Source organism: Carettochelys insculpta, chromosome 12, assembly GCF_033958435.1.
Source record: "Carettochelys insculpta isolate YL-2023 chromosome 12, ASM3395843v1, whole genome shotgun sequence".
NCBI lineage: Eukaryota > Metazoa > Chordata > Testudines > Carettochelyidae > Carettochelys > Carettochelys insculpta.
The window spans coordinates 25,759,325-25,773,194 of NC_134148.1; the positions used below are offsets into that span (position 1 = coordinate 25,759,325).

General features: G+C 39.5%; 1 protein-coding gene across 1 annotated transcript in view; it reads right to left on the reverse strand.

Annotated features, from left to right (window-relative positions):
- ATP8B4 (ATPase phospholipid transporting 8B4 (putative)) overlaps window positions 1-13,870 on the reverse strand; it is a 154,015-nt gene that overhangs the window by 37,823 nt on the left and 102,322 nt on the right. Inside the window, exons 16-17 of the mRNA XM_075007201.1 lie at window positions 6,284-6,472; window positions 2,119-2,234 (exon numbers count right to left, since the gene is read on the reverse strand). Of these exons, the coding sequence (XP_074863302.1) occupies window positions 2,119-2,234; window positions 6,284-6,472 (305 nt within the window). The remainder of the gene's footprint in view (window positions 1-2,118; window positions 2,235-6,283; window positions 6,473-13,870) is intronic.

The window sequence follows — 13,870 nt, forward strand, 5'->3', positions numbered from 1 at the left end:
CAGGGCTCTGTCTTCAGAAGTGGGTATGTGGCCAATGACCACCACACTCTGGCTGTCCAGTTCTGAAGTCAATGCAGAAGTAAGCATGGCAATATGATGACCCCCTCCTAAAATAACCTTGAAACTCTCTTGTAACTCTTTTTCGGGTCAGGACCCCATTTGAGAAATGCTGGTTTCCTCCCTGAAATTTGCATATTAGAGGACAAAAACAGACAAAAGACCAGATTGCATGGTGGAACACCAATTTTGATGGTTTGTGACATGTTTTTCACGGCTGTGAATTTGGTAGGGGCCCTAGTTATGCTGACTATAAAAGTCTTATAGTGAATGGTAGCTGTGGCTGCACCACATCTCTGATAATCAGCATCCAGATTTGAAACTGCTGGTCAATATATGCAGATATGTGTACACACATTAACAGGTTAGGCCCTTCAACCTAATCATAGACAGAAACAAACGTAAAACTAACACTTGCCATCTAAAATGGGTGAAAACATAATATTGTCGGTATGTTGGTAGCTCATGATAAGTACTTTAGACTCTGATCCTGTAACAGGATTGCTTGGTGCAGATTACTAGGCTCATGCAGAATCCCATAAACACCACATTATTTCATCATAAAAATGATTTCATATATGATGTTATTCAAAACATGCACATTCTTACAGATCATGTGAATATTAGATATCTTCAATATCCAAAATATATTCCCTCTTTTCTACTTAGAATTTGAAGGACTGACTTTTTTCAAGTAAAAAAAATTATCAGGAGTAATTTTACTGCTAAAAACCCAAACGGTCTCTGACCTTGCGGCTCATCTCAACAAATCAAATATTTTACAGTACTTCACTAACCACATTTTTCATCTTCAATGAATATTTGAACATACTGTCTGGGTCGACACTTGCCCCCACCTTCGAAGGGGACATGTTAATTAGGGCAATGGGAGATTACTAATGAAGTGCAGCAGTGCATACACAGCACTTCATTAAGCTAATTCTCCCCTGCGGCAACTTCGAAGCATCAAACTTCGAAGTGCCAGCATGCGTGTAGCCATAGGCACTTGAAAGTTCCCGCGCTACTTCGAAGTGCCTTTACGCCCCAAAATTTTGCATATTCACCACAGCACTTCATTAGTAATCTCCCATCGCCCTGATTAACATGCCCCCTTCGAAGCTGGGGGCAAGTGTAGATAAGCCCACTGTGTTCTATAATAACAATGTTACAATTAATATATAAACAAGAATGGTAAAACTCAGAAATTAATGGACTGAAAAACAGTAAGGGTTTAGAATAAAATTAATAAAATGGAAAGGAAAAATTAGAGTGATGTGAAAAAAATATAATACTTCAACATATAAGTACGTACTCCCTCAAGTTTACTGGGCAAGTATGAAAATTCAAGGTCTTAGCATACGAGCAATTGCAAAGATCATATGCATATGATTCCAGCCTTGCTTTCATAAAAAACACGTTGGCCTTCTGGAAAAGATTAAAAGAAAGCCAAGAAAGCTCTATTACAGAGATGAAAACAATAGTTATGTTTGTAACCAGTATTACTAAACCATCATACTGTATACTTAATGTCAAAGGGGTATTTTTTTTAAAAAGAATCATGGAATGGTTTGTATTAAATGTGGACACTTACAAAGAACATGAATTCTAAAAAAATAAATGAAGGAAATGAGAGCTTTATCCAGTTTCCCTTAAAGTTCATATTAGACCCTAAAATTGAATAGAAGGGACCTATTTTCTTTAACAGCGCATTACTAAACTGGATACTTGGTATCCACATCCACGGATTCCCAACAACTTTTCACAAGCCACTCTGAGGTACACGATACCTTGCAAACACTATAAATATCTGTTTCAGAAGTTAAGAGTGCACCTGAAAAGCTGTCATTTAACTGGTTTTACATCTCTGGTCAACTAAAGCAAGTCTGACATTTAAGAAATTCTGACTTATTTCACAGCAGAAGGCCTATGAAGACCTGAATTCAGAAAGCATCTGTATTCATAAAAGTATTTATGAACAAGTTTAACTATAAACTTAGGTCCCTAAGCACATGCTTAATGTTAAGAATGTGGTTAAAAAGTTTTCTGAATCAGTGCACATACTCCAAGATGATCTGATGTCAAAGACATTAATTCTTCATTGCAGGGATGAAGCCTCTCAAACAAAATGGTATCTGCTCCCTTACAATAAAGTTTTATCTGCCCATCTGGGGTTTGAACTGAAAAAGGAAGGAAAATTAGAAATTAAGACTGAAATAATTATTTTTCTTCCATTTTCTTCAAATGTTTAGTTGACCTACCAGATCTAGTTAGATGTTCTCTATACACACTAAGAAATAATACAGGAATTGGCACATAGAAAACAATCCCATCACCAGGGTAGAAGTTCAGAACAATTCATGTACACTTTAAAAATGAACAGAGTAGATACTGATACATTTTTCAGCTAGAGATTGGGCAAAAACTGGAACATCTCAAATCTGAACGCCTTTGAATTTTAGGAGGATATGACAGGTTAAAAGTCCCTGGAGCTAACAATCTCCCAGTCAGTTTTGTTTATGGATCAGATTTTTCTATTTCTGCAACAGCTGTGCCTCCACATCTCACAACAGCCATTGAGCTTGCGATATTCCAACATTTCAGGCTAATATATCACAAAAAATGTTTGCAAGATTTTGGCACCCTCAAAACTGATTCTGAACTTGACTCTTACTACATTTCAAACCCAACTCTTGAACTTTAGTCTAACTAATATACATCTAAATCTAAATCCAAACTCTGATATTCTCAGTCCATCTGTAGTTAATATACACAACCATTCTCCCCCATAGTCTTCACAGAATCATAGAAAAGCAGCACTAAGAATTATCTAGACCATTCCTAGAAGGTTCTTATTTAACCTGTTCTTATAAAGTCCAATTGGAGAGAACCCAGAACCTCCATGGGCAATTTGAAGTGTGGTGCCCAGAACTGGACATAATACTCCTTATCAGACTTATCATTTCTGACTACAGCAGAAGAATTACTTCTCATGTCTTGCTTACAGTGTTCTTGCTTGTATGTCCTACAATGATGTTTGCCTTCCCCCACCCACTCAGTAGTATCTTATTGGTGACTCCAAGTTTGGTATTATCCATAAATTTTGTGTCCCCTCTCAATGCCACTGTCAGTTAGGAAAATTCCCTTAATTCCTTTTATCTTCCTTTCTTTGTTTATAACGACACAGATTAGATGATTCATTCTGCATCATCTCAGTTTGTTTCTATTGGAATGAAGCACCATAACATGAACATCACTTTACAGCACAGAACCCTTAAGGCAAAAGTAAGACAGCAAATAGTATTATGAAGGATACTCAGGAAAAGAGTCCCTGTGGAATCTCAGAGCAATAGCTTCTGAGGGCATAAGCAGCTATATCAATGAGAACATGAAAGGCTCCAGAGGAGAACTGATTAATTGTGGGTAGTGATTTTCTGCCTCAGGAAAGAAGTTAATTTATACCAGTGCACATTTGTGAACACCATGAGCCATTAAAAACCAAGCATTTTATAAATATAATAATGGTGGATACTTTATCAGCTTGACTTTCATATATTTTAAAAGTAAGTACAATACCTACTTACTGTTGTCATTCATATTGCGTAAAACAATTCACCGATAAAAAATTCGTAGCTGACTAGAGAAGACTAAGTCTTGAGCAAGATCAAGATGGAGAAAGTTTCCCACTGTACTATTTGGCATGAGTGGTTCGCATGAAGTAACAGTTGTAGTATGACCCATACAATAATTAAAGTATTTCCACTATATGCCTAATATTGACACTGCCATTCACAAACACCACTGAACTATCATTTTGAAAGAAGTTTTCTTTTGTATAACACATCTCGTGTTGTCTTTGCTCAGAGAACATGCTTTTAAAAAACAATCTAAAGTTAATCAGGCAAACTGGTTTTGAGTTAGAAGGCTTTAAAGAGAGGCAGTTTTCACTTATAAAAAATTGTTCTATGGAACTTTTTGGGGCACTCATAGCTCAAACATCTTGCAGTAAAAAACTTCAGACTTGCTTTATCCTCTAATCCTCAATGAGAACTAACATATAATGATATGTTTACCAAGTTGGAACGCAAAACTTTTTAGTTATTACTTTTGGTTTCCATATGTGTTTTAATTTTCACGAGAAAACAGTGGAATTTCATAAGCTCCTCTTAATTTAAGCAGGCACTCTCTTGGTCTTCTCATAATAAAAAAAATGTCCAGCCTTTTTCATGTGAAAACCCAATTAATAGGTTTCCAAGTTTCTCTCAATGATTTTTCCTTTAAAAAGATGGGTTCTTAATAGTGCTTTTTATTTTTTTTTCCAGATCCCTGGCTAACACATGGAATGCTAGACATAAAGCTACAATTATCAGAAGGATAGCCGAGTTACTGTGTATCTTCAAAAACAACGAGAAGTCCTGTGGCACTTTATAGACTAAAATGTTTTGTAGCATAAGCTTTCAAGGGCAAAGACCCTCTTCATCAGATACATGAGTGGGTGTTCCAGAAGAGGGGTCCCCACTCATTCATCTGATGAAGCAGGTCTTTGCCCATGAAAGTTTACACTACAAAGTATCTGTAAGTATATAAGGTGCCACAGGACTTCTTGTTGGTTTTGAATGTATAATTGTTGTTTGAACTAGAGTAGATCAGAAAAAAAATTGAAACTATTTTGTCCAAATTTGCAGACTCATCAAAACTGAACAATTCTATAGATTTGTGTCAATTTTGGTGAAATTATTATGGAAACCAGGCAGGGCTCCAGTGCACCCTGATTGGTTTCCTGCCTGCTTATCCATCTGCCTGGTGCAATGCTGAGAAACCTGGTTTTCAAGCTTACCGATCCTTGGCACCATAGGTTCCAGGGTTCCAACAGCTCCAAAGCAGTTTACCAGACAAAGTGCCCCACAGCCCATTCGAATACAAATTCAAAATGTTTGAATTTTGTTCCAAATTGGAACCAAATTTAATTTTGAAATGTCAAAATACTCCACAAAATGGAATTGCTGTTCTCCACCCAGGTCTAGTTGGAAGCTCAGTTGTGAGGAAGCAACTGCTTCTTGTTATTTAGCAGTCTCTGGTTTGCACAGCTCCTTTCTGAGTTAAGGGGGTTCAGCTTGGATAGTAGCTTTCAGAAGATATGAAACCAAACCCAAGTCTGTTTTTCATCATGTCTTCTATTACCCTCATCTTTTTTTTCTTCCACTCTCTATCCCCATTGGTCTGTTTTTTCATCTTCCTTCATCATCTTTTTCATCTGTCACCTAGACAGCCTCTCCTCCTATTTTGTCAACTTCTTCTCTTTGTCATAAGTGAAGAAATTATCAAGTAATTTAAATTTAGTTTTTATTGTTGATTTTTTCCAAGTCTTAGATCACCTTACTTGCCTTGTTCCTTCTCCTTACATTTTCTAATTTCATCTGAAACTGAAAGTCGGCATTTAACAGACACTATAACATTTTAACAAATAGTTCAATTGTAAGTACAAGGGGAAACTGGTAAATGTTCTCAAATGCTTGCTTTTGAAAGGCAACAGCTTAATCATGTCTTTGCAAACTTAACCTGCTTAGGGAACTTTGTTCTATTATGTTCCAAAACCAACTTTGTTGTATGGTTTTTTTAAAAAACAATTGAAACTTTTTGAGATATATTTAATATTTCTATTATTCAGTTGCTGATACTGTAAAGCACGTTGATCGATGTTAACAGCTATGTAAAACTCCAGGTGTAGGTCCCTATAGTTGCCAGTCACAAGCTCTAAGGCTACAGTTACACTGACCTGAACTGCTGGCAGCAGTATGAAAATAGGCAGTCTTGAACATGCAAATGGGTACTTATTTGCATATTCATTCACCAGCAGAGGCTGCTGCTGGCAGAAAAAAAGCAGTGTAAACTTGGTTCTGCCAGCAAAATCCCCACTTTGTCAGTAGCCTCTTATATGCCTGATTTTTTCCCCCAAAGTGTTTTACTAGACTAAGAAGTATCATAATCCCATATTACAGATAAAGAAAGGCACAGTCTAAATGATACCAAAGAACTATGAGTATGTGGCAGAGAAGGAAGTGACATCTAGGGTCTCCACTTCCTTCCCTTTTCTAACCAGGAGACTAAAATGTCTCCCTTGACAGTCGGCAGGTTAGAGTTCTCACTGATAGCTAAAAACTTGCTGTAGATGTTCATGTCTTACAAACAACATGCTTGAAAGAAACAAAGAGAAAGCTACATGCTGTACCTATAACAGACATCCTTTTCCTGATATTGTTAAAATCCAAAATTGCTAAGAGCTGGTATGTAACAAGTTTGCCCATTTCTTCCACAGTGATGGTATCTGGGGTCCGAGACTTAAAGATAAACCCAAAGTTTCTGGCAGCGGTTACCAGAGCACCTTCATCTGGTGACTGCGCCTGGTAAATCAATTCACCTACAAGAAAAAAAAAATCCCAAACACTGTAAGTAACAGAGTCCTGAGCCCTGAATTAATAGCTTCACCTCTAGTACATTAAAGAACAGCAGTACTGAACAGTAATTCATGGCTGAAGGGGGGAGCTGTACTGTCTGCAGTGATCCTTAGGCACTGGCAGAAGGGAAAAAAGCAGGAAAACATTCTGTCACAAACCTGGGTAAAGTCTTTTCTCTGGGACCAATTCATCACATCTCAAAATGTGTGTGTTTGGGTATCTTTCATGCTTCATCAGTGCAACATAAAGATGTGGCATCAGCCATGAAAATATTCTATGGGGTTCAATGTCAAACCTTAACTAAATGGCAAGCAAACTAAAATTTTGCCTCCTGTTGTCTGAGTCATAAATGCTACTGTCAGTCAGGAGGGCTTTCCTGTGGGTGACAGCCAGAAAAGGAAGTAAGACAACCGTGTAGGTTTTGTAAGGAAAATTTTAGTGGCAGAGGGTTCCATTTCTGTTCACTGGGTGCCTACAAGATAATATTCAGGGCACAATTTCTGAGTCAGATTTTTAGAGAAAGTCTGTTCAACCACTCAGTCTTGAGAGTGCTGTACAGTAGTTACCATTAAGAACTTAATATTACCATTAGATGGTGAAACTAATTTTACATTAAAATAATTTGAAAATTCCCTTCTTCTGAGGTAAAATGTTAAAGAGCATATTCAGCATATCTGAGTTTGCTTCACTGCATGCATCAGAGCTAGTCTTACAGGGCACAGGAACCTTACAGGAATTTAGGGCTGGACAGAGTCCTACTTGTATTAACCTATGAGATTTTGCACATGAAGATAAGGACACTGGACCCATTTTTCACATATAGTTACTTTAATCTATCACATTTCTATATCTGAGTACTCCACCTTGGAGTTAAGGAGCTATGTGTACTAAGATACGCAGAAAGATACTGGGAGAACAGCATATACATTGCCATACAGTAAATAAACATGAAAATTTCCTTTTTTGGTTAAAAATGGCTTCTGTGAAAAAGTCAAGAAATCTGTGTGATAACTAGCCAATAAACAGATAAAAAAGAGTAATTTCCTCTGAATCAAAGTTTAGTCTTCGCTACAAAACCCATCAGAAGCTCTGCCACATAATAGACTCAGAACCAGTCAGTTAATTAGCACACAAGTGAGCAAAATAATCTCCTAAAGGAACTTAAAATTAGTGCAGATGCCACCCCACACCCACACACACACAAAACCTTTTTCATTCTGTCTCATCCCTGAGATTACTATATAAAAATAGAGAAAATTATAGTTGAAAGTAAGGCAAAAGTAAGTGTAATGAAATGGTAAAACACGGAGAAATCAACACCAAGAAGTCAAGAAATTCAATACATTAATGAGTCTAATTCTTCTCCCCATTGCACTAGCATCAAAGTCTTCATGGACTTTATGAAAATACGCAAGATTTACAGAGAGCAGAATTTGTCCCACAGTTTCTAAAAGAGTCTTAATTTAACTTCAGTGCACACTCTATATATTTCATGCTGTACTGAACATAAAAAAAAAATAGTATTGAGATGTAAATTTAAGGACAAACATCTGTAGGAAATATTTATTTGCATGCCCAATTTTTTAATGATGTACAACAAAAATTTCATCAAGTAGAAAGTAGCTGAACTAATTTGGCTAAGACTCAAAAACAAATCTTTGCACTGAGATAATACAGGAATAAATTAAGCCTAAAGAGAATTTTTTGAGAAAGTTATGAATATATGAAAGAGGAGAAAGTGGGATAGTTACAGCTGACACTGAAGCTCAGTCTTATTTTGTTCACTCTCAAAAGCAAAATATATAAAAGTACTGCTGTAAGCACGAATAACAACAATACTTAGCACTTCTGCTGTGCCTGACTTACATCTTTAGAGAGGATCTTATAAACACTAATTATTCTTGCACAATCAAAAAACAAAGGATTAACAAAGGAAATTGTGTCATTCTAGTAAAATGAAAACCCGTTGCATAGAAACTAGAACATCCTGTACTTGCTCTCTTATTAATTAAAAAAATCCAATGGATTTAAATTTAAATGCAATTCACCTTTTGTCACCAGTATAAACACTGTCACCTGCTGGGAAAAATGGAGACCACAGTGCACTTCAAACTGTTCCATAATGAATAAAGGCTGTGGAAATCATAAAGCTCTTTCTGTAAATAAACTTGCACAATGCAGTGTAGAACTTCATACACAAATGTGCAGTTCATATTCTAACCATTAAAAATAAAAATTTCTATGGAACTATCTTAAGCAAAGTTGTTAATGATTATTTTCCTAACAACAAATGAATTTCTTCCAACTTACATTCAAAGTTAGCTGGCAATGAGGTTTAAATATGTGGAAAGTGTGAATGATACTATGCCAGCCATTTACAAGTTTTTGTTAATTTTTCCAAGTACAATAAATATACCAAAAGCCAGATCAATCACAAGCCAACCATTTATTGGCAAAAGGGTTATGAAAAAGGTCAAATAATGAAGAAAAATTTTCTAAAGATCTCATTTTTAAAATTAATTTTCATTCAGTTACAGATTTGGGTGAAAATCCTGAGAAAATTGATTTTTACACACAAAATATATATTGCAAATTTTGGAATGATACACTATATCTATGTACAAAACAAAGAGATTGAAAACTTCTTTAAGTGGGAAACTAAGCCCTATAATAAGTGATCGAGGAGACAGATTTTTGGATTCTCCTTCTTCACATTTATGGAATTCGCATGGAAATTATCCATTAATTTTTTGGGATTTTGCAACCTTGACCTGTTAAAAAAATTAAAAAACACCCAATGAACAATAATACAAACAATGAAATATACTGACTGACCCTACACGCTGAAGCAAAAGGACTGAAAATAAATAAAATTTTCCACCTCTGAGTCACTGCTTTAATTCAACTTTAGACTGCAGTGACAAAGTCATTAGCAATTTGCACATGCTTATGGGGCCTACATGTAGTTGGCCTTGGTCCAAGTCCTAAATGTAAATGGTCTTGGTCCAAGTCCTAAACGTAAATGACACGTTGTCAGCGGTCTGAATGAAGACACGAATTAAATGGACATCAAGACTAAAATACCCACTGAGCCTGCTTGAAATCTCCAGTTCAAGTCACATTGCTGGTATAAACATTCCCGCAATAATCCACTATTCTCTGAACTGAACTTATGAATGGATAGAGACTGTGAGCAAATAGAGGATATTTTAAAAACAGAGACCTCCTGACCCATCTCTTCAACTTTTGAAAAAATGGAAAGGTAGTTTGCAGTGCTCAATGAGTTAGCACTAACTGGATACTTACTTCCTAATGAACTGGAAGTGTTTAGAATTACTCAATAGTTTCTGACACAAAGTCCCTGACATTTCTGTAGCCAAGTACTCCCATCAATTTCAATCAACTTCAAAATCAACACAAAGGGCTTTTTTTTTTTTTTACTATGAATTAAAGATTTTTGTGCTGTTTGAAGTTGAAAAAACCAAGCATCAGAACAAAACATAGCAAGATAATTACAGGTTATGAGATCATGTCTCAAAACAGTTATGCATAAGTACTAGCCAAAATGTGTTACATCTCAGTTAATCATTATGATATGGTCCATTTCCTTTTAAACACACCACAACAGCAACACAAATGAACAGAATCTGATTAGGTAAAAATAAAAAATTCTCCTTTACAGACCCACTCCTTGGGAGGCGGACAGGATCATTGTCCCACAACTTAGAAAAGGCAGTTACTTGTTCCGTCGGGTGTTGTCCTTCAGCATGTGTTGCTCTTGTCCATTCCACCATTGCTCATGAACTCACCACATGCACTGGTGCCAGAAGCTTTTACCTTGGTAGTATCCATGGGGGACCAGCTCTTGCACCCACTGGAGTGGTGCCTACATGGTTTCCTATAAAGGGTACCACCATCTCCCCACCACCATTGTTTCCTTCTTGCCGGAAATTCTGACAGTGAAGAAGGAGATCAGGTTGTGGAATGAACATGAACAATACATCTCAAAGAACACCACTTATGGAACAGGCAGCTGTATTTTCTTTGGGTGATAGCTCATGTCCATTCCAAATTGACTCCAAGCTGTACCTATGGAAATGGGTAGGAGTTTATTGCTGTATATATTGTAGCACAACTCTGCCAAACCAAGCATTGTATCTGGATGCTGAGCAATGCATAATAAGACATGAACATGTGAACAGAAGACCCAGTCAAACCTCTACAGATGTCCTTGAACAAGACATGCACTATGGGAATAGGCTTTGACAACTAGTGGAAGTAGGACCTTGACAGTTCATAACAGGCCCTTATGCAAGAGGTGATCTAGTTGGAAATCCTCAGCAGGGAAACTGGAAGGCCACTCATCCTATCCACTATAGCTATGAACAGCTGGGTCAATTTGTGGAAAAAGCTGGGTCAATTTGCTGGAAGGCTTGGTAAACTCCATGTAAATAGCCAACGCCCTCCGGACAGCCAGGGCACACAGACATCTTTTCTCCACCATCCTGTGTGGCTTGGGACAGAATACAGGCAGAAATATGTCCTGGTTCACATGGAAGGAAGACATTACCTTTGGCAGTAACAGAGAGGTAGCCACGTTAGTCTGTACGTCAACAAAACAAAGCAGCAGAAATGTAGCACTTCAAAGACTAAGAAAATGATTTATTTGGTGATGAGCTTTCATGGGACTGAAGAAGTCTTTAAGGTGCTACATTTCTGCTGCTTTGTTTTATTACCTTTGGCAGCAAGGGTGGTGGAGTCACAGTTGAACCTTGTAAAATACCTGTTTAGGGTATTTCCAAGGTCAAGGCTTTGACCTCTAAGACGCAGCTCACTGACATCAACACCACTAGGAAAACTACCTTCTAGGACAAGTAGGCTGAAAGGGCAGGCCAATAAGCCTGGAGTGTATCAGACTGATGTCTCATTGTGGGATGGGGCTGCACCTGTGGGTAAAGCCTCTTGAGATCCCTCAGGTATCTGACTGCCATGTCATGCCTGACCCTGGATCATCAGGGAAATGTGCAGATAGCTGTGAAATGCACTCTGATGGGAGAATCCACTAGACCCTTGTTCCTGAGCTGCTACAGAAGATCCAGATGGTTGGAAGAGGCCAGGGACACCCCATTGCTATGTTCACGCACCTCCTGAACCAGTGCTGGCCTGGCCAGTATAATTTGTGCTTTGGCTCTCTTGATCCTCACTAGGACCTGGTTGATGAGCGAGATCATCAAGAATGCATACATCAGACCTTTGGACCACAATAGGTGGAGAACATCAGAAAGGGAACCCTGGCACAGGCCCCGTGGGGAGCAAAACAAATGAAACTTTCTCTTTTGTCTTGTGGCAAATAGGCCTGCTTGGGGAGTTCTCCACCTCTGGAATATCATGAAGATTACCTCAGACTGAAATGATGACTCATGGTGTGAGGCAAAGTCCCTACTAAGCTAATCCGCCAGTGAAATCTTGACTCCGGGGAGATGGCAAGCTTCCAGGTGGCTTTTGTGGTTGATGCAGAAGTCCCAGAGATGGAGTGCAGCTTGTCAACCACCCAACAAATCTTCCTCCCTTGCCTGCTGCTGTACAACATTGTGGCTATGTTGTCTGTGAGATCCTTTATCACTTGGCCCAGCTGGTGAGGAAAGAAGACCATGCATGCCCAGTGGACTGCTCTGAGTTCACTGATGTTTATATGTAAAAGTCATTTCCTCTGAAGACCCCCATCTCCTGGGTCTGGAGATCACTGATGTGCATTCCCCAGCTGAGGTCCAAGGCATCCAAAACCAGCTAGATGGAGGGTTGGGGGTTGACAAATGGAATTCCACAACCTGCTGTGGGGCGCCACAGCACACTATAGTAACTTATGGAGAGCAAGTATGTGGGCAGTTGGGTCAGTGCCTTTATGTTTCCCAGGGACTAAGACTCATACAGGATCAGCTTGCAGCAGCAGCAGGCTAATCCAGCACCTGAGGTTAATCAGCCACCTGCAACCCACTAAGGACCATGGAACCCTTTAAAAGGTTTCTTGCAGGTAAGGATGTGGAAGAAGAAAGGGGACAGACCAGGAAGGAGGAAAGAACTGCAGAGGAGAGCCTGCAAGAGGAATGTACAGTACCAGTAGAAGGTACTGGGGAAAGTGTGTGCAGAAGTGGTCCAGGGACGACTCTTGTTGGGCTGCGGGAGACAGCTCCTCCAGCAGCAACTACCTAGGGTCCCTAGGCTGGAACCCGGATCAAGTGGAAGGGGTCTGGGTTCCCCCCAGACTGCCCACACCCTCCCGGCAGCTCAGAAGGAGTAGGAGGAGGGCTCACTAGACTGTGCCCCAACCCTGGGAAAACTGGGAGGTAGAGCAAAAGGGATGCAGCAAGTCTCAAGGAGTAGCTCAGGACTTTGTCACACCGCCCACCATCACAGGTAAGTACCAGCAAGGAAATGGTGATGATCTTTTCCAGGTGATCCATGTACTCAGAATAAGCTGAAGCCAGGCACTGCTGTGGGGTCATACATGAAGCCTGGTGTGGGAGACCACATATATTTATGGTACCATGTGACCAAGTAGGTGAAAGCACACCCCTGGCTGCCATCAGGGGAAAACACAGAAACTTCCACAATGTGGTCAGACAGGGTTCCAGTGGCAGGAATGCCTTTGTTTGTTTCAAATCAAGAACCTATCTGATAAATTCTATCATTTGAATGGGAATTAATTTGGACATTTTTTTTTTTTGTTAACCAGAAGCTCCAGAGTGCATAATTTTCAGGCTCACAACATCACATTGGACTTTTCTCTTCAGGTGGCTCCTGACATGAGTTGCTCCCTTGACACAGATAGCATTGCAACAGGAACCTTTCACAGGCAGGGCCAGAAATGTACAGCCCAGGTTCTTTAGGAAGGTGCAGGAATCTTTAAGCCCATGTAATTTTCTGTCTGTTTGCTCTGCAAACAGAGCATAAACATCAAAGCCGTGTCTACATGTGCATGCTACTTCGAAGTAGCGGCACTAACTTTGAAATAGCTCCCATCACGGCTACACGTGTTGGGCGCTATTTCGATGTTAACATCGACGTTAGGCGGTGAGACGTCGAAGTCGCTAACCCCATGAGGGGATGGGAATAGTGCCCTACTTCGACGTTCAACGTCGAAGTAGGGAACATGTAGTCGTTGCGCGTCCCGCAACATCGAAATTGCGGGGTCCTCCATGGCGGCCATCAGCTGAGTGGTTGAGAGACGCCCTCTCTCCAGCCCCTGCGGGGCTCTATGGTCACCGTGGGCAGCAGCCCTTAGCCCAGGGCTTCTGGCTGCTGCTGCTGCTGCTGCAGCTGGGGGTCCGTGCTGCATGCACAGGGTCTGCAACCAGTTGTCG